Source organism: Lagopus muta, chromosome 30 (assembly GCF_023343835.1).
Source record: "Lagopus muta isolate bLagMut1 chromosome 30, bLagMut1 primary, whole genome shotgun sequence".
Classification (NCBI taxonomy): Eukaryota; Metazoa; Chordata; class Aves; order Galliformes; family Phasianidae; genus Lagopus; species Lagopus muta.
In genome coordinates this window covers 866,803-888,168 of record NC_064462.1, presented here as the reverse complement: position 1 = coordinate 888,168, position 21,366 = coordinate 866,803, and the positions used below count along the sequence as shown (strand labels likewise).

The 21,366-nt window shown below is 45.9% G+C and overlaps 1 protein-coding gene across 15 annotated transcripts; it reads right to left on the bottom strand.

The window, feature by feature from the left end:
- Positions 1-880: 880 nt before the first annotated feature.
- LOC125686052 (maternal embryonic leucine zipper kinase-like) lies at positions 881-20,870 on the bottom strand. Of its 15 annotated transcripts, none has more exons than XM_048929712.1 (10): positions 20,731-20,870; positions 19,551-19,637; positions 18,998-19,114; positions 18,313-18,456; positions 16,531-16,608; positions 15,379-15,471; positions 14,170-14,272; positions 11,957-12,693; positions 10,957-11,043; positions 10,134-10,236 (listed from the first exon to the last, which is right to left on the bottom strand). In XM_048929712.1, exons 3-8 carry the CDS (start codon positions 19,007-19,009, stop codon positions 12,656-12,658), a joined length of 468 nt encoding a protein of 155 aa, XP_048785669.1. In that variant the 5' UTR covers positions 19,010-19,114; positions 19,551-19,637; positions 20,731-20,870; the 3' UTR covers positions 10,134-10,236; positions 10,957-11,043; positions 11,957-12,655. The 15 variants fall into 15 exon arrangements, 3 of the variants coding, with proteins under 3 accessions (XP_048785669.1, XP_048785670.1, XP_048785671.1); XM_048929713.1 differs by having other exon boundaries at positions 12,089-12,693; XM_048929714.1 differs by lacking the exon at positions 11,957-12,693.
- Positions 20,871-21,366: the final 496 nt, after the last annotated feature.

The window sequence follows — 21,366 nt, the reverse complement described above, 5'->3', positions numbered from 1 at the left end:
ATAGACTGGATCCGTGGGACAAGGCTGACTGCTGGAGTCTCAGTAGGGCCAAGTGTCTGGTCCTGCATTTCGGTCACAACAACCCCAGGCAACCCTGAAGGCTTAGGGAGGAGTGGCTGGAAAGCTGCCTGGCAGAAAGGGACCTTGTGCTGACGGACAGCCGGCTGAATACGAGCCCGCAGTGTGTCCAGGTGGCCAAGAAGGCCAACGGCACCCAGGCTTGGATCAGGCACGGAGTGGTGAGCAGGACTAGGGAACTCATCCTGCCCTGTACTCGGCACTGCTGAGGCCTCACCTGGAGTTCGGTGCTCAGATTTGGGCACCTCAGCACAGAAAGGACACGGAGGTGCTGGAGCAGCTCCAAAGCAGGGCAGCAAGGCTGGGGAAGGGCTTGGAGGATATGGCCTCCGAGGAGAGGGAACACGAGGGAGCAGGGCTCTCCTGCAGCTGCAGCCTGCAGCCGGACGCCTCGCTGAGGCCCCCCCGAGCACCTTCACTGCGGGAGGGCGGCACACGGCACGGCAGCCCGGCCGGGCCGGCGGCTCTGACGGCAGCGCTGCGCCTCCGACACACGGCACGCCACCGCAGGGAACGGGGCCGGGAGATGCGTGACGTCTGCGGCCGCTATTGGCTGCACGCGCGTGCCCGCCCCCCCGTCTCCGCAGAGCCGATTGGCCGCCGCGGCCGTCGCTCGACTCCAGGGCGGGCTTCCTCTCCACGCCGTGCGCGTGCGCGTTTCGTCCGGCGGTGCCCGGCCCGCCATGCCGAGTGAGGGCATGCCCGGGCTACGGCCGTGCGGCGGCGTGACGTCATCGTTAGGCGACGCGCGGAGCACGGGCTGCGCGTCACGTGAGCGGGGGGGGGGGGGGGCTGCGGTTTGGGGCCGGGAGCGGCTCCGGGGCTCGGGATGCGGAATGGGGCTCCTTGCGGGGCTGGGCTGTGGATCGTGGGGACTTGCGGGGTCCCGCGGGCATTTGGGGCGTCCCTCTGGAGCCCTGAAGGCCTGGGCGCGTTTTGGGGGCCGCTTGTGGCTGGGGGCTGGGGGAGGTGGGGGTCTCGCGGAGCTGAGGGTGGCACGGGGCTGTTTGTTGGGGTGCTCCTGTTGGACTCGGGGCGAGGGTCTGGCAGTGGCACGCGGCCGGGGGTCTGCATGCCTGATGGAGTCCGTTCCCGACCTCGAGTCCTCTTGCAGGACTGTTTCTTTCTCAGAACCCTATCCTGAACCGAAATCCTTGATGTACCCAAGTCTAACGCCAACCCCTGCTCTGGTTAATGTGAAAAGGGCTCAAAAGGGAATCTTGGTGACTAATTGTTGCTGTTAGCAATGCTTTGGTGTTCGTTGTTGTTGTTTTTGTGAAATAAAGCCATATATTGTATGTATATAAACAAAACCCACAAATACCTTATTAACTACGTTAACTGACGTGAAAAAGTATTTTGGTATGATATTAAAGCTTATTAACCAGTATTTATAGAGCTTTTCTTTGATTGCCAAATGTTTTGTTTTGGTTTTCAAAACGAAATTGAATCTGTCATTAAAAAAATCAATTCTTAATCAAGTGCCTTATGTCAAGGCTCATTTGTTACATTCCCATCCCTCTCGCTCACCAATAAAGAAGTAAAATTCTTCTTTTTGATAAATTGGGAAAAAGGGAATCTGAATGGTTTTAGTGTAAATGCAAATGAACTTTTTGGAGTGGGATGAATATGGGAACCTATATGTCATAAATTACAGTGACCGACCGGAATAAAGGTGTATATTTCACATATTATTTTATCCAGATTATGTTATACTCTGCTCAGCTTGTAAAGAGATACAGCAAGGGGATTGGTGTTACTCGTGTCTGGAGTGTGGACAACAGTGGTGGAACAAGTTTTGGGGATTGTTTTGGGGAAACTTCAGGGTAAAAGGAGTAATTAGTGGAAACGTTAATAAACTAATAAAACAACAAAATAGCGCTATGGGAGGATCGCAAGGGAAAGAAATACCAACAGAACAAACAAACAAACACCTCTCAGGTGTATGTTGGCACATTGGAAGGATGCTGCAGGAGGGCCGGGGGGAATATCAAATAAGGAACTAGGAACATAAATGGAATAACGGGACCAGTTTTATAATGGAGTACCCTAATCATGAGAGACCAAGTGCTGGGTGTTTGTGGAAGCTGAAGAACTGTACGGTTTGATTTGTGGATTGTGAAAGGAATGGGACAAACTGTTTTGATGGCATAAGAAAGGCAATTGTTACTGGTATACAGAAGTAGAATGGAGGGTATGTGGAAGTGTAACTGAGGGTACGACAAAGGAAAAAGGGTTAAAGAGAAAGTGAGTTCATCTGTGCTGGGGTGAGAGCAACCCCCCACACCGTTCCCTGCGAGCAGAACTTGGTGTGAGAGAGTGAGCTGCAGATGGAGACTGCTGCTGTAAACAGCATGACTTGCACAGGGGGAGGTGGAGAGGACAGGGCACTGGAAGTGAGGCTAGCCTCTGCAGAGAGAATCGCAGTGTTGGTACTGGGAGCCTCTGGAGAGGAGGAGGTCAACTGGGAATAACAGCAGCTGTTAGTGTGGCGGCACTTTTCCTCAGCAATCAGACTGTAGTTATTTCATATGCACTATTAGAATATGATCAGATAAAGAAGAAAACAAAAGGAAGTGTCGTGTATTATGAGAGTTTCTGCTTACATGTCAGTTGAGCTTGAAGCTCAGAGATGCTTTTTAAAACTGCAGCACAGGGAAAATGGAACAAGATGGGATTTATGTTATGGAAAACAGGAATGCATTCTGAAGATGAGTGACTTCTAGTTTTAATTTTTATTTTCTGCTTTCAGTGTTTCCCAGGGAATACAAGAGGTTTTAGGAGAATTTTAACCAAGAGAAAGGAAATACAGCTTGCTGTTGTGAACAATGCTTCCTAGGCTGTTCACTGATTGAGGTAGCACTGCTCTAAACCAAGAACATATACAGATAACTGCACACTTACCTCCTCTCAGGAAGAACCTCAGCTGCTGTCAGTTCATACGTATTTGCTGGTGTTTTGGGCTTCTTAACTGCGATGACTGTCGTGCACTGGCTCTCTGAAAGAAAGTATCCAAACCAAAGCAGGTATGTTTCTGCAGTAGAGGATTGACTTCTCTTCAGTCAGGATTTCTCACGATTAGCAATTACTTTTTTAAAGCCAGCCTCCTATCTATCTCTAGTCTGCATCTTCAGCGTGATAAAATAGGTTTTAACTAGAACAACAAGACTAAACAGAAAACTGAGACTGATCCCCCCTGAGCTCTGTATTCAAGTCTTTGAGGGGCCGGCGCAGTGCAGTACTACAGTTTGGAAGGGATGAGGACCAGAACTGGCTTCTTGTTCTGCCACTGGTCTCAGGACAAACACTGAGGAATTTACTATGTCAAAAGGTTGCATTCCACATCAAGCATTTTCCTTTATGTGAAAGGTGCGAGTTGCATCACCACAGTTAATACTACATGTTGAATAACGGCCTAAAAAGTTCTATTGCCCATGTGTTGGAAAAGAGCTCTGTGGAGCAGCTTTGCATTTGTGGAGACAACTCAATACAGCTCGAAGATTCAGCTTTCCATAGCAGCAGCTGGCCCCAGACAGCCATGTTCTCAACACTTCCAAGAGATACTCCCACCATTTATTGTTATATCTCTAAGCACTGCTTTAACTATCCTGAATGCAAGAACTTCCAATAGAACAACAACAGTATTTTAATTGCTTAACTCTCAGGAATATCTAACAGAAATGAGCTGAAATCACACTTCTGCACTTCTCACGTAAGAAATACCTACTTTCACTTTTTAAGCTTGCCATAAGACCAACATCAGAAGTTACCACATGCAGTCTTAAGACAAAAATAAAACCTGTGTGAACAACCAGCCTTCGTAATGCGCTTCGTTGAACACTTAGCAAAGGAAAGTGGTATGTTCAGTGACTCTCAGTAACATATTAGCCTGCAGAGATGGAGCATTTCTCAACAATATTCCCTAGCACTTGGAACAGAAGAATCTTCAACTGTAAGAAGCGCTTAATACTTTAAAGGGCAGAGTGAACACGTGCAGTATCAACACAAAGGATGAGGACAAACATCTCTGTAACCCAGAGGAGCTGATACAGCATGGACACGTTTCTGGTCCATCACGTAAATGCAGCTGTTAACATTGCTAGCCTCAGTATTTTCAATGCCACACCAAGCAGATATGTGAAAGTACAGGTTACATTTCATTTAGAAGCAAGATGCAATAAGAGCACAGTTAAATAAAAGCATTTACCCTTTTCTTTCACTCAACACAGCAGCCCAGAAGAAAACAAAAAACCATAATGAACGTTGAAGAAATTTTCTCCTAGATCTCCACGAGAAGTGGAACCACGTGCCAGTTTTAGGAACAGCAATTGTCTCATTATCTGGATGCATCTAAAGGCACCTCCTTGTGAAACCGTGAGAACCTCTGTAATGAACAGACGAGTAACCTGCCCTGACATATGGCTAAACCTCTTGCTGTGCACTGTCAGATGTACAGGCTGGTGAATACATGCGCTGTGACCAAAAAAACCCCAAACCTACATCTTCCAGAAACAGAAGGTTAGGATCTACAAGTATTGTGTTCACGTTTGAATTTAAAAAATCCCTAAGCTACACATGTTCTAGGTTCTCATCTGTTAGACACAACATACCTGTGGAAGGAGGTGCCTGGAGGGGTTTGCCTTGCACTTGCTTCTGTGTCTCACTCTTTGGAAAGGAGGCCTTTGGAGCAGGAAGTGCAAAGGGCAGCGCATTTCTTCATGCTGACTCTGCATCCACATTTCTTTGCATGCTTCATAGATGCCACTTTTCCTGTCACTGGAGCTGACAGTGTGAATTCCATATCGCCCAGCTGAGTATCACACCTTGAATGCTGCCAGGTACTGCAATCACATCCAGAGAAGTCACTGTCAAGGAAATTCTAACATCTAAGCAGGTCAGACACAATGCTCATAAAAACATCCTACACTACTTGTCTATTGAGCAAAGTAGTTAAAAACTCTTCAGTACCTCTGATTCTCCCCTAAAATGAGTTTGCTTCTTATAGATTGTCAAGTGCCATTTTTCTATCTGTTCATCTAAATTCTACATTTAGGATTACTCCTCACCAGCTTATCTAAACATAGCTATGAATTATCACTTTTTTAGCTGCGAAATTTGAATTGCTTCACTGTGGGTTTTCTTGTCCAATACAGAGAGATTGAATTTCTGTTGGTACATTTAAAGCTCTGTCCACCTCTTGCCTAACTCCAAAATCTTATTAACTGTGCCTTATCACTTCCCATTTTGTTTTAAAATCCTCACTGACTCCTTCGCTTGTTTCCTTACTCGCTGTTTCAGTGCAAACTGAACACTGAAGTTAAGGTTCTCATCAAATGAACCATGGCTTTCAGGTAGAAGGCATCACAATTTATGCTCAACATACTTCTTTGCTCAATCTGTATCTCCCTTTGGTCAAGGTCCTCTAGATACTTAAATATGTAATAAGCATTATACACACTGAGAAGCAGATTTCTGGATTAAGAATTGTATTTTTTTCTGTCAGAAACTAGCACTGGATCTTCAGACACCTGCTTTGTTCTGTGAGCATTTAGAACAAACTCTTCTAGTGGAGATTCTTCAAACAATGAAGTTCCATCAGCAAATTCCATGGATCCAAATGCATGTGGCACATGGCTGCAACCTGGCACATCTTCAGATGTCACAGCCTTTTCAGACTGAAAAGAAGTGTTCAGTTGAGATTCTTCTGCAGGATTAAAAGGAAGGTTTCATCAGAAAAAAATAATACCAGTAAAATCTAAATATGATTGCTTTGCAAGTTCCTAACTATGGCTAACAGCTAATGGAAGTCCACATGCCAACAGCCCCAATTTTATATCATGCTCTTAATATTGTAATTGTGGATTTGACATTCATATCAGTAGCAGAAGGGAAATTATTCTTAAAGCTCCAGTCATCTTTTACAACCTGTGTCAACAAGAGCAGCATCTCAGAGCCTTCCATTTGGAGACTTGGACCACAAGCTCTTTTCAACAAAAGTCAAATAACAGCCTGGAAAGAACTGAAGAACAGAATGCCGTGAGGTCTGAAAGTGGCTCATAGAAAGGTAAACAAGTCATATCCAAAACATATAACTGTGCAATCTGCAGCACTGCTTGAAGCAGTGTTTGGAAGCCTATGAGGAAGCCCAGGCAAAAGTTCTTTACTGAATCATGGAATTCAGTATTTCAGTCAAGATTGCTAACCTTCACATCTCACACCACACATGACTGTGGTCTCAAAACATCTTTTGTTTCTAACAGCTCATTATGATTTCAGGAACATCCTTCCCATGGACTTATTTCATACCACTTTGCCAATACTGCATACAGCTACCTTATCAGTCCTGAGATAGAAAGGAGGCATTTTTGGAAGCTACGTTCTACTGACAGATAAGTGTCTCCTGACCTGTGTTCATAGATGTCACAACGATCACGTGTCTCATTGCTAGTGAAAGCAGAAACAGCAGATCTAGGGAAGCTCTATGATGACTTACTAAAAAGCCCTTTCCAGAGGGCTGCTAGCTATGGGCAATCTCTATTCTGTAACTGAAATCACGTTCCATTACAATATGAATGCCTGAGCAGGATATCGTGACTATTGTGTTTCAGAAGAAATGTAGGCCATAATGATTTTTTTGGAATTTCCTTACACATAAAACTGTTTCCAATAAGGTGGTGTTACGCATACTCTTGTGCCATCAAATTCACAGAATCACACACTGGGTTGGCAGGGACTTCGCAGCTCACCTGGTCCTACGTTCTTGCCCAAGCAGGGTCACCTAAAGCAGGCTGCCCCAAACTATTTCTGTCAGCTTTTGAAAATCTCCAAGGAGGGAAACTCCACAACATTTCTGGCCAACGTGTGACAGTGCTTGGTCACCCACACACAGAATTTTTTCCTGATGTTTAGACAGAATCTCTTGCAGTCCAGTTTCTGCCCATGTCCTGCAACTGGGCACCAATGAAAAGAGCCTGGCTGCACCTTCTTTGCATCCTCAGCCCAGGTATTCACTCACAATAAGATCTTCCTGAGCCATCTCTTCCCCAGGCTGAACAATGCCAGGTTATGTGAAAGGTTACATTCTCTCACTTTCTTGTCTTCACATGAGACCAGTTCTAATTAGAGGCATTTGCTGTTCATGTATTTTGGCAGGTTGAGCATGTATTCAGATGCCTTATCTTCAGGCAGGCAGGTGAAGTTTGTTCTGACTACTGTGGAAGGACTGGTAGGCTGCTGTGTTACGTGATTTTCATCATCGTATGTGAGGGCATAATGCATTTTTTCAATAGCAGCACTAACCAGACCTACCTGGCACCCATGTCACAAGTGCCAGCTAGATAGATAGAGCAACTTCACTGTTGCTGAACCCAGAAAGACTAATGATCTGGGTGTGAAAGACTAACTCACTGTGATCACAGAAATCACATTATTATTAGCTACGAGATATGGTTTAGTAGCTTGTGGCACTAATAGGAATGGGAGGGTGGTTGCACTAGATGATCTTGCAGGTCGTTTCCAACCTTGCAATTCTGTGATTCTGTGACCAGCAGTTCAAGGGAGGTGATGCTGCCCCTCTGCTCTGCTCTCACTGACACACCATCTGCAGTACTGCGTCCAGTTCTGCAGCCCTCAGCACAAGGACACGGAGTTGTTAAGCAGGTCCAGAGGAGGGCCACAAAGATGATCAGAGGGCTGAAACACCTCACCTGTAGGGAAAGGCTGAGAGAGCTGGAGCTCATCGATGTGGAGAAGAGAAGGCTCCAAGGAGACCTTGTAGTGGCCTCCCAGTACCAGAAGGGCCCTACAGGAAAACTGGGGAGGGACTTTTTATGAGGCCAGGTAGTGACAGGACAAGGGGAAATGGCTTAAACTGGAAAAGGGTAGATTTAGACTACATATTAGGAAGAAACTTTTTACAGTGGGGATGGTGAGACACTGCAACAGGTTGTCCAGCAAGGTTGTGAATGCCTCCTCCTTCCAAGCATTCAAAGCCAGGCTGGATAGGACTTTTGAGCAGCCTGATCTAGGGGGAGGTATTCCCTGCCTATAGATACTAGATAATCTTAAAGGTCCCTTCCAATCCATACCATTCTATGATTCTATATTCATAAGGCTATTCTTGTTCTCTAATTTGTTGTGCTACTTGAATAGAATAATCTTGCACAGAACTTGCTTAGAAGATGCAATTAAATCTGCTGAAGCCTGAGGAAACAGACTGCTGGACTTTCACCCAGCTGCAAGTAAAGAAAGCCACAGAGCTTACTCTAACTGCAAGATAAGGAAGTAAGAAAGACTAAATTGAGACTCTGCAAGCATTGGCAGATCTCACAGTCCTGAAGATTGGAGAAAACAATCCACCAAGAGACAATGAAAGGAACCAATCCAGAGCAGGAAGATCTCCAACCTCAATAGTACTATTGGTCTTCATGGCCGACGGGGAACATGCAGCAAAAGGGCATTTCTCTGTGCAAGGTCCTTCTTCAAGAGCAATCACCTCGAGTTGTTTGCCTAACTTCAACTCTGTATGGCTTTGATTTTTTTTGGTGGGGAATCAACCACCAGCCTAAGAAGCCTGTATCAGCAGCTGACCACACTAACAGTAAATAAATGTTTCCTATTGTCTGGTCTGAACTTCCCCTGATGCAGCTCTGGGCCATTCCTGATCGTCCTGTCATTGGTTCCCAGGTAAACACAGCACCTTCCTCTGCTCTCCCCTCTTCAGGGAGATGCAGAGAGCAAAGAGGTCATCTCCTGGCCTTTTCTTCTCTGGACTAGGCAATGCAAGTGCCCTCAGCCTCTCCCCAGAGCACACACCTTCCAGTCCTGTTAGCAGCTTTGTTCCCCTCCTCCTGGCTGCCAGGGCACACCACTGGCTCATGTTAAACTTGCTGTCCCCACCACCTCTAGACCCTGTCCTAGTACTGCTCTCCAGACACTTGTCTCCTCATCTGTATGTTTGTTCCTATTCCATTGCTGGTACAATGTCTGGCATTTTCCTCTGCTGATTGCCTAACGCTCTGATCTATCTAGATTCTTCTGCAAGGTCTCCCATCCCTCCAGGGTGCCTCCAGCACTTCCCAGTTAAATATCATCAGCTGTTTAAGAAAACCTGCAGAGGATGCACGCCTCTCCTGCGTCCAAGTCAATGGGAGCCCCATTCACTGTGACTCTTTGAGCTCTGCCACGGAGCCACTCAGTATAGCCTGTACCTGTCCATCTCACATTTGGATGACTTGTCTGGAAGGATGCCACGAGGGACAGGATCAAAGGCCTCCCTGAAATCTAGAAGGATTACATCCTCTGCCTTCATACACAAAGTGGGGGGCCTTATCATAGAACAAGATCTGACGACCAAGACTGGCTGCACACATCTCTCTTACAGATGTTGAGGCCACCAGGCTGTTTACCCAGGCTGAGCTTTAGCACACAGCAGTGTTTTTACCAGAATGTTGTGCTGAACTCTAACACTTACCCCTGGCTTGCTGGCTGTGTTGTACTGCACGTCGTTTGTGATGGAATCCTTAAGTGGATGCGCTTGCCACGAACCTTCCTGGATTGAAGCAAGAGATAGGCTGTGACATCTGGTCACGATTCCACCTGAAAACAAGAGTATTTAGATCTCTTCAGAGAAGTTGTCAGTACAAAGAAAGCTTAGTGTTCTGAACGTTTCTGCATGTCTGGAATATTTTCCCCTTGACGTGCAACCTTCATGTCTGATCACATCAGGCTAGTTTCAGACCTTAGCTGCTCACACAACAAGTTTAAGATAGAGAAGCAGACTGCTCTTGTTTTTGCTTGAGAGCAGTACAATTGCTGAAAGTGAAAAGTAAAGCTGGTGCCAGAATGGCTCTACTGGAGTGAATGGCAAAGCTCCTATTAATGCACTTTGCACAGTATTTCAGCTGGACTCCCATTTTTGGGGGTCATATTTCAGCCCAGCTCCAAGGAGCATCAACATTCAACTTGGTTTTCAGCAGCTTTTTGACTGCTATGAGAACGATGGGTAAATTGCTTGATAGACTCACAGTGTAGCACAATGAGCTTGAATTACTTATAAGGCATTAGAAGTCCTCTGATAAAGGACTGTGAAAATATCACAGACTAACATGGAAGAACTTCTTCCCCTTGTAGCTAGATTGTTCTCATTATTTTCTGCACCTGAAAAAAGTAGAAATGTCTCCCCTAGGTAAAACTTACATTTTATATCTATTCCTACTAAAGTTATCTGGAAATCTTAACAATCCTTCCAAGTTCTACCACTTTCTATTTAATAGAAAGACAATTCAATTTCAAGAAACAGTTTTCAGATTCAGGTTAAAGCCAGAGTACACATCGTGTTTTAAATCTCTTCTGCAGCTTGGAATGTCATTAGTAACACTGATACAATATTTCTACAAGCACTCAGTTTAGCTTTTCTCATTCATTTTCAAAAGCTACTGGGATGGATTCATTTCTTTAAGAGTTTGTGAGCTGTAATTCCCAAAACTTGTTTCGTTGTCTGAGCGAGGAGTTGATATTTTCCACTTATTAATGAAACATTTCAGAGCAGTGAGTTCAGCCAGCACCTGACACCTGCTGTGCATCCATAAGTTCCTGTTTTGAGTCTATCTGGACTTCCAGAGATTCATCAGGATTTTAACATGGTACAAAATAACAGAAAGGCTTAGGAAACAAAATTAAAGCAGACAAATAGTGTGAACTTCAGAAATGTAGTTATTAGCTACAGATAGACTATGGAGTTCAGCGGGGGTACCTTAGCTCTGAAAGGTATGAAAGATTTCACGTTTGAGAAGAAGCAAGCATTAGAGTCTGTTAATACAGAAAGGTTATTTACTGCAGTAGTGAGCTTAAATACAATGAGTTACATACATTCATTACCTCTGATATTAATGCCAATATACTCTCTCTGCTCTGGTTGTGAAACACAGCAAGTTCTGTTGCACAGTCTTCATCAAGGTGCCCCAGCTGCAAGAACAAGACCTGTACTGAAGAAACAGCTTCCAAGTCATCTCACAGAGCCACTATCACCATGATAGTCTTCTGATATGCACCAATCAAGCCAATAGTTAGCCACCATTTCAGATTTTCTATTTTAAATAGTTAGCATCAGGGCTAAATACTGCAAGGAGTAAACAGAAAGAGTCACCACGCTTCAGCAACTGGTCCCTCTGTGGCAACAGGTTCTGCATTCAAGTACAAAAGCCTGTCAGCAGATGAGATTTTCACTAGAGCACAAGTTACACCTCTGTCCCCTCTTAATTATTCAGTTGCACGGCATGCACAGCACATGGTGGTGTACCATCAGCACAGCTGTTCTTCAGAGAAACAGTGGCACCCAGAGGCCAGCAGCAGCCATTGGCTGCAAATACACAGCAACTTCTCAGTATCTGCAGCAAGAATCTCCCTCGCACCCCCAATTCCCACCCCAACCCCGCTACCCCAACCTCTCACACAGGTCAGACAATTGAGAGATAAGGAGCACAAGCACAGTTCCAGAGAATCATAGAACGGCTTGAGTTGGAAGGGACCTTAAAGACCATCAAGCTCCAAGTTGCAGAGCTGCAACTCACCAGATCAAACTGTCCGGGGCCTCATCCAACCCGGCCCTGAATGCCACCAGGATGAGACATCCCTACCTCCTGTTTGATCCACCGCACCTCTCAGCACGGGGCTGCCTGCAAGCTTTCTGAAGGTGCTCTCTAGGTCCATTCTCTCTGTCACTGACAAAGGTGTTGAAGGTGCCAAAATGGACCCCGGAGAGTCACCACTTGTCAGCAGCCTCTGAAGAAATGTGTTATCACTCCCTTTCTGAGAGGATGCCAGTGGTCCAGGAAAGACTCCAGAACATACTTAGGCTTCTTCGAGTGCGTGTACTTACTGGGTATTTACTTTGCCACTGAACAGCACCAGAATAACCTTGCATGAGCCAAGGGTGATTTCACAGGAGTTTAACTGTCATCTGCTTCTTTGGGTCTGCCTAGTGGGCAGCAACATTCAAGCTGTTACTTACATCACCGAGAAGAACTGCAGACAGTTATTCTTTTCCTAACAACTTCAAGGTGCCTGGAAGCACAAATAGAGACCAGCAGTATTTATTCCCTTCACCAGAAGGAAGGTCAAACACCTGAGCTGTGAAGAACAGTTACAGCACCTATGGTTACAGTAAATGTTCCACGAGCATTTTGTATGTGAGACTGCGTAGATACAGCCCAAAGGCACACTCAGTACGTTCAGCTTCCTTGGAGAAACAGCTTTTGTGTACAGATCACTTTTAATTACACAGCACAATTAAGAACATCCAAATGCAAGCTGCTTGAAGACTGTGTAGTTATTAAAACTGCAATCATTTCTATAACCATTAACTAGTACTACGTGACTATTGGAGAATTTTCAGCACAAGGCAATGCTAACCTTTTCTTCAAGGACATCAGGTGTGGAGCAGTTTAACTTGTTTAAACACCGCATATTTTCTAAGCACTCCATCAATGCTTTGAGCTGATGCAACAGCATTTTGTACATCAATCTGAATAGAAGCAGCCCTTTTACCTGCAGCAGTTGGTCAAGTAGCAGCGTGCTGCTAGGGGAAAGCCATTTTGGAACAGTGTCTTTTCCTCTCTGCAATAAAAAAGTTATTTTCTTCACTAAAATAAGAGAGGATTGAGAATGAACCTTCAACAACTAGCTCAAAAGGAACTATTAAATTATTTGGATGATATTGACATCTCTTTCCTTTCAAAGCGTAGGAACAGAGATTACAAACTCTGCTTTAAGAACAGCTTGAACAAATGTAATGGTAAAAATTCACACGTGCTTGGCTGAGGGCAATGCTGGAAGGGAAACTGCTCACAAGAGCTACAAAATGCCCAACAGCACACCAGAAATACTTTGTTCTAACAGCAGTTATGGCACATAGTCAATTTCCTTAAGTATTTCCCAAATGAAGTGATGTGGAGCAGGGAAAAGAACACTGAACACAGATGCTGTGATTGGATTCAAGCAGTAGACTTAAACCAGTTCTGAGTTTTAGATTCCAGGATATCTCAGGATCTGTAACGTGTGACAGTCAATGACACAACAATGCCTTGGTGTCTGCATTCCAAGCACTTTTCAGATCACAGCCACATAAAATCAAAACAAATTCAGTGCAGAAATAGCAAGGCAGTATCTTAATACTTGTGAGAGTATCCATTTTTTACTGCATTCTGACTCAGTTCTGAAACTTGCTCATCCCAGTTCACTTAAACAAGTTCCACCAGTTCAAGCACTGCAGCCCTCAGCTCCTGTGTGCATCAGACAGATAGAACTAAATGGTGCAGAAACAATCTTGGACAGCTTTAAGAGCTCCATTCTGCTTACAGACTCGCAGTCCAAAACTATCCACAATTTTAAGGAAATGTGCACCTGAAGCAGTTGGATCATTTTCCATTTGCCACGTTCTGCAAATTGGGGTAGTGATTAGCACAAAGGATTTTCTGCAGTCCTGCAGACATGGACAACGTCCTAATTACAAAGGGACAAAGGCTCAGTGCACAACACAGTTCACACCAGCCTGAAAAGCCGTGTCACTTGATTCACACGCTCAGGTTGTTGTGCGCTCTGAAAGGAAACAGAACGAACTGCTGAATTCAAAGGCAATCAGTGGGGTCCTACATTTCCTCCTGGTTCTGGAAGAGGAAATTCTGATAGCAGCTGCAGAACTGTGCTCTTCCTAGACAGGAGAAGAGCTGGCATTCCATAACATTCATTTCTGGTAAATCAAACGATGTATTTCTATTTTTACTACAGGTAGTACAGGGAGCAGCCAGTTGAAGAACCAGATACAGAAATTAGCCCATTGGCAAGCAAACACTTCTCCTCAAACTCTGCATGCTACCATGTTATATAATCAGGCTACAGCGCCGCATAGGCCAACCAAGTGCAGAACCAAACCCACAAAATACTGGTAGACAAAGCAGCAAAAAAGGGGACAATATTCAGCAGACAGGCCTTTCCACACACAGCACAGCTCAGCATGTTCTGCCATCAGAAAAGCAAGGCCTCTCGTCATGCTCAGCTATTTCCCTTCTCAGTGTATTCTAGCACCATCGATACCTCCTGTTATCCTGCTGTAGAGTGCCATCACACTGCCATCGTCAAAAGGAAGAAACCCACACAGCAGAGCGTACCGCAGTGCACCCATGCTCCAAAAATCTGCCTGAAAAATAAAAGGACAAGTTTACAAACCTGAAGCACCTAAAATGCCTTACTGACAGACTGCATTGTCTGCCCTTGCCAAAGGCCACATGCAGCCTATGAAAAGCTGGCTCTTTCCCCCAGGAAAAAAACCTTATGGCTCCAGACAAAGCATATGACCCTAATTCAATTGCTCTTCCGCTCAACTTAAAGCACCACGAAAACCAGTATCTCCATCTTAGCTCATCACCCTTCTGCAGTACCTTATACCTACAAGGATTTCACTGGCAAAAATGAAATCAAACCCATCACAAAGGATTTGGCACAGTTATGTGCTACTGGCTACAACGAGAGCTGCCAGCAGTCAGCTGTGAGGCTCTGCTGCTGTTCTCTTTATGTACAGGCACAACAAGGCTCTACACCTCACAGTGCAATTCTCACTTTGACTGTAAAGAAAAAGGAGGCTTGAAAAGCAGTCTGTGGAAAACAAAGAAAGCAAGAATTAGAAGCCATCAACAGCGGTGCAATGGTACCCGAAAGAATTGCTCCATCTTTAACAGCAGAGCAATTCAACAAGCACCAGGGCATTTCAAACCAGACCAGTTGAACAACTGCAAGTAGTGGGTTCCAAAGTTCTAGACATGAAATCAAGGCTGGAAAAACTCTTCACGTTTTCATCTCTCAATTTTTAGTACATTGAGCATCACAGTGGAAGCAAGTCTTCAACACAACTTGGAAGCTAAAGACAAGTCTAACAAAACATGTAAGATCCTGAGACCGCACAAGAGTTTGACCAATGATGGACAATAAGCAGAGCAAATTGCTGTTTCAAAAACTTACTAATAGTAGGAGATCTCTGAAGTTGCTGTTTTACAGAGCCCCAAAGTAGGGAACAATTGGTGGAGACAGATGAGGATCAGCCAGAGACAAACCAGCCAGCTGTGTGAACTGCGGCCCATTGCACTTTTCAGTCTGTGGCCATTGACAGCTTCTGAGAGCTACTGAGCAACGCAACCCAGCAGAATTCAGGAGGGGAACCAAGTGAGCGTATCTGAGCTGCACTGCCTTTAATCGCTCTCTGGGGAGGGAAAGAGGGGAGAGGTGCAAAACAAACTCTGGTCTGCATACCTCTGAGCCAATATAGGCTTTGCCCTGGATTAGCTCTGGTGCTGCACATGCTGGGCTTCCACAGCACGTGTTCAGGCGGTCATCAAGGCCTCCCTGGAATAACACAGAAAACAGAAGAGTTTGCTTTAACAGAGTCCATGCTTTCTGCAGTGACACTTCAGAAGCCTCAGAGGCTTCTTCTCCTGGGCATACTTTCATTCACTACATATTTGGCTTTCATTCAATAGGTGACCTCACTAAGCAAATATTGTCTAAGACCATGAGCACTGTACAAATACACAGATCCCAAGCTGCTCACTTATCTGATGTATCCTTGGCATGATGCATTATTTTCCTCAGCTGATCACCTACTAAGATGAACTGTCTGTGCAAACACCAAACTGAGAAAGAAGTCATGCAAGAGCTGTTGTGTTTGAGGCTCGCTGGTCATTTAGAGCAATTTCATGCAATCACTTTACAAACTTGACAAAGAACAACTGGTAGAATACTTCCTTATTCAGAGTATCCTATTACTCTACTTGGGTTTTGTGCTAAACAGGTCAGAGCAAGATGACATTATACCACTGGGACAACAGCCTGTTGGTCTTGATTACCTGCGAGAGGCTCTAAATTTGGCCAGGAAAAGCGATTTGAGGATAAGTAATTCTCTTTGAATCAGGAAGGCACTCTTCCCATTGAATTCTTTCTCACCAGCACCCATCTGGCATGTTAAGTAAAGGCTCCTAGCAAGCCATTTTAAGATCAAGAAACAATTCAGTTCAAGCATATGCAACCACAGGATCTGTTTGTCACCTGCAAAACTCTTTGGTTTTATCCATAATCTCAATCTACACACAGTTCCTTTGAAGAGATAATGGCATGCCAGCCCAGTGCTCCTATGGCAGGCCCTTGCATAAGACAGGTGATACACGTACAAGATTATCTACAGTTAGACTGTGAAAATAGGAAGTCTGGGTAGAGAAAAGAATCTGAGTGTGCTTCTGAGCAATCTGTTCACTCTCACACAGCTAAGGCCCTTCCAAGCAAGATGCAACTGCATGTCAACCACAGAGACAGCTTGAATGTAGGGTGTTTGGGCAAGTCCCTGTTGCATACTGTAGAAAAACATGCATTACTTGGGGGCACATTATATTTGATTTCAGATACTCTTACCTTTGGCTTTGTACAGAGTCCAAAGTCTGTCAGCTTCAAATTATGAGAAACATGTTTCTCATCAATCAGCGGATCTTCCTGGTGAATGAAAAAGCAGTCAGGAATTATTTTCACCTGAATGCTCAAGGAAACATATTTTCTCTTCTGTTATTTCTTCATGTGGTCAGTGGTTAGCTCTCTCTCTCTGTCTCTGTCTCTCTTTCTCTGTCTCTCTGTCTCTGTCTCTCAGAGATTTTCACTGACTGCTAACAAGTTCCCATACCCTAGGTGGGTTAGAAAGGGCCCGGGGACTAGGAGGACAAGTGGTGAAAGACCACAAGATGAATGCAAGCCAGCAGTGTGTGTTGACAGAAAAAAAAGCACAACAGGATAATGGGCTGCATTCAAAAGCAGCACAACCAGACCAGGACAAGTCACCCCTGCTGCACACTCATTGGACCACATTTACAATACTGTAGTTAGTTTTTGGCTGGGAAAGATAACAACCTGAAGCAAGCTTTGTGGATGGCCTCCAGTCAGTGCAGGGAGCTGAAGCTCCCACTCAGAGAAGAGAAACTGGGGAGAAAGAGGTTTGTTCAGAGTGCAGAGGAACCTCATGGCAACTTCTAAACGCCCACTAGGGAGGCATGAAGAAAGGAAGACAGATTCCTGAGAATCCGTACAGCAGGTCATGGTGGGATAGTGACCGAAAACAGTCATTCATGGAAACAGCAGACTGGACAGAAGGAAACAAAACTGCTCAAGCATTGAACAGATTGCCCACAGAGAGCATGCAGCCTCATCCTTGGGAGAGGTTGAGCATGAAAACGAAAAAGCTCTGAGAAACTTGGTGTCAGGATTCTCGGAGCAGCAGGTTCAGGCACAAATCTCTAGAAGTCACCTCCATTCCAAGTTACTGTCTGAGCCTGTGAATCCACCAGCTTTTCAGCTGGAAGCCAGTTCCTTGCAAAAAGTATAGGCAATGCTTTATTTTTCAGAGGGGAAAGATTCTTTAGATATGAGGATTTCATAAGATGCCTAGGAAAATGCTTGTGCTGTAATGATTTGCTTTACTCGGCGATATCAGCAACTTAAGAAATGCAAAGTTCTAACCTACTTGTGTAGAAAGACTCAAACCTTCCAGTATCTAACCCATGCTTAAAGCCTTCAGTGACAGAAAACCCACTGGATGGAGCCAAGGCATGCACCTCATCCCATACTCTGCATAGCCACTGTTTGTTTGAAGGACCACTCTTCCTTGAGGCACAAAACTGGAGCACACTGCACGCTGACACCTGTAGTTACTGCTAGGCAGTGTTGCACAGAGCCAAAGTCATTCTCAGCTGAGAGCCCAAGGAAGTGAGAGGGAACAGAATTAGGACAGCTGACTTAAACTGGCCAAAGGGATATCCCACACCATATGACATGGTGTGGAAGGAGTTCTGAAGGGCGTAGAAGTTCATGTAAATCTCTTCTACTACGAGGAGCCTAACTGGACATTGATTGGTAGGTGGTGAGCAATTGCTTTTGCATTCATCAGAACTGTTATCCTTTTCCCTTCCTCTACCTCAGTAAATAATTTTATCTCAACCCATGAGTTCTACTTTGTGTGGTTTTCTTCCCCCTTCCATTACCTCCTGCAATTCACTGGAAAGGAGTGGATTGAGTGAAGCACTGCGTGATGCTCAGGCACCTGCCAGGTTAAATAAACCACAACCACAAAGGGACAACTTTCTCTCCCAATGGAAAAATAAAAACACGCTCATTGTTATTTATGAAAGACTGAATACAGTTCAGACTTACTGGTTTGAGGTCTCTGTGGGCATGACCCTGACTGGGAACATAAGCAAGTGCTGAAACAGTCTGTCGAAAAAAGACTCGAGCTTCCTCTTCTGAAAGGTGGTCCTTAGAAACAATATAATCAAACAGCTTCCCTCCAGGACAGTGCTTTAATGAGAAAGGTAAAGTTATCTGACAACGTATTTAGAATGCATCCGAGAAAAATAAGCAGCAGTGAGAGCACAGCAAGCACAGGACACCATTCCCCGTGCTCAGAGCAGTACAGAGTGCTCCAGTTATGCCATGGGCCAGCACTGTGGCACACCACACAAGCTACACAATCTGACCCTTGCCTCCAATCTGGTAACTGAGGCACTGCACTCAATGTCGTGGGTGGCATAAATCACTCAGGAGATGGCAACAACGTGGGGGCTCTGGTGTCCTGCAGACCTTGCAGATGCTACTTTAAAAACTGAAGTGTGAGTTAGGAATTAAAACCAGTTCCCTTACTGTGAATGCTGATTAGTGCCTTTTACAGAAAGACAGAATATAGAACATTGCATTCTTCATTTTAAAACCAATGAATCTTGAACCCATTCACCACTGAGATATTTAAGAATCATTTCATTTCAGCTTCATTTCTATAGTATTGTCTGCTGCTAAAGATAAAAACAGTAGCCTTAAGCGTGGCACAAGCACTATTTCTTACCTCCAAGACCATGAATATTTTCTTTGATGTCTCTGTTACATGATACAATTGGCAAACATCTTGCTGACTTCAGTTCTTCATGGCACCAACTCCTGTTCCAACACGAGGCAAGTCATCCTTAAGAGACCATAAAAGCAAGCTATGAAATTGCTAACTAATTTGGCACACCAGGTACCACATCTGACTACTGTGTAACATAAGATGTCAAAGCCTGTATGTGACAGTACACAATTCAGCATCAACTCAGCAATGGCTGACATCACTCCCATAGGAATTGTAAAACACAGATCAGAGAAAGCTGAAAGGTAAAATATCCAGTAATTTTACTAGCATTTTGTTAAAGTTGCTGTAGTACTGTTGAACTTCCTCCAGCCAGAGAACATTGCCCTCTGAACAACGAGGAACAAGATTTGTGGTGTTCTGCTGAACTTTTTCCACTCCTACAGCATCTTTCAAAAGTAGGCTACATTTCTATGTACCACCTCTCTGTGTTCTCGAGAACTCCACAACTCCAACAGAAGGTGTCATCATATTTAAATACCTTTTGGCTTACCCCTAAAGCAACTTGGTCCATGATTTTTGCTCCAACTTTTTCCACCAGTAAAAAGATGCCGTCCGAGTTTCACCTCTGCAAAACCACCTAAAATTCAAAACAAAAATGCTAAAAGTTGACTGTGAATCACACTGCAAGGCTCAGACTTCCCTTACGCTAACAGTACAGAGCACTGCTCAGAGCTTCGTGCCACAGAGCAGCAGCAGGGCTGGACTACAGCTTTAGAATCATAGAATCACAAGGTTGAAAACCACCTGCAAGATCATCTAGTCCCAACCGCCCTCCCATCACCACTGCTCCCACAAGCACTGAACCAGATCTCGCAGCTCCTCATCCAGACGCCTCTTGGACGCTGCCAGGGACGGCAACCCCGCCACCTCTCTGCGCAGCCAGTAGCCTATCCTAATTCTCTTTCCCTCTCTGAGAGAAAAAGCTCTTCCTTATGTCTAACCTAAACCTCTTCTGGTACAACCTGGGGCCGTTTCCTCCAGTCCTGTTTGTTGCCTGGGAGAAGAGGCCAAACCCCTCCTCATCACAAGGAGCTTCAGGAAGTTGTAGTGTGCAATGAGGTCTCCCCTGAGCCTCCTCTTCTGCACACTGAACAATCCCAGCTCCCTCAGCCGCTGTTCATAAGACTTGTGCTCCAGACCCCTCACCAGTTTCGTTGCCCTTCTCGGGACACACTCCAGGCCTCAATGTCTCTCTTGCAGTGAGGGGCCGAAAACCAAACACAATACTCGAGGTGCGGCCTCACCACAGCTGAGTACAGCTCCTGCTGGCCACACTATTTCTAATGCAGGCCAGGAGGCCGCAGGCCCTCTTGGCCACCTGGGCACGCTGCTGGCTCGTGTTCAGACAAGCACCCCCAGGTCCCTTTCCTCTTAACAGTCAACCAGCCACTCAGCCCCAAGCCTGTAACGCTGCATGGGGGTTACTGTGGCCAACGTGCAGGACCCGGCACTCGGCCTTGCTGAACCTCGTTAGGAAGCAGCTAGAGCCACTCCCTATACGCCTAAGCGGCCCAGCAGCGCTCTGTCCCTTAGCAGGACCGCCTCAGCTTCGATCCCACCCCGCGCTCCGCTCCGGCACAGCGCAGCCCGGCCTTTCTGCAGGCCGCTCCGCCCGAGGAGCGCCGCCGCCTCAGCGCAGACACACGGAGCGCTACTCCCAGCCCTCCAACCTCCTTTCCAGGGGGACCCAGGCCTCCGCCGCAGACCGGAACAGCGCTACGACGGGCCGAATGCGAGCGGGACAGCCGGCAGCTGCACAGAGCGCGGCCCGGCCGGCAGCACGCCGGGTTCGAACGTCGCTGTCGGAAGGCTCACTTCCGGCCGGGGGAGAGGATGAACCAATCACCGCAGCGCCGAAACCGGAACGGCTGTTGTGGCGCAGTGCATGACGGGAGGAAGGTAGGAACGGGATGCGGTGCGGTAACACAGCGGCACCATGTTGAGTGGGTCTCCGGCTCCACTGCCGCGCTGAAGAGAGATGGAACGCGGTGGTGAAACTGAATTCATGCAGGCCAAGGAGGCCTGGATTGCCGCATAACGCACGTTAATGACGAATCGGTCAGAGCCGCTTTATCACTGCCCCCCAAACGCACTTTGAGTGCTTTAGGAGCATCAGTGGAATTTTGAATCAACTCGGCCCCTGGCTGGCTGGAGTCCTGGCCCCTGCCTGCCTGCCTTGTTTGGCTGACTGGAGTCGTGGCCCCTGCCTGCCTGCCTTGGCTGGCAGCCTGTAGTCCTGGCTTTTGCCTGCCTACCTTGGCTGGCTGGCTGGAGTCCTGACTTGTGCCTGCCTACCTTGGCTGGCT

Bases quoted from the DNA above. Each gene is read 5' to 3' on its own strand.
- LOC125686052 (XM_048929712.1), bottom strand. The intron at 16,609-18,312 runs GTAAGTCTGAAC...TTCATTCACCAG, and splicing joins CCCACAGAGACCTCAAACCA to GAAGATCCGCTGATTGATGA. The intron at 12,694-14,169 runs GTATCGATGGTG...TTTTTATTGCAG, and splicing joins CTACAGCAGGATAACAGGAG to AGAGGAAAAGACACTGTTCC.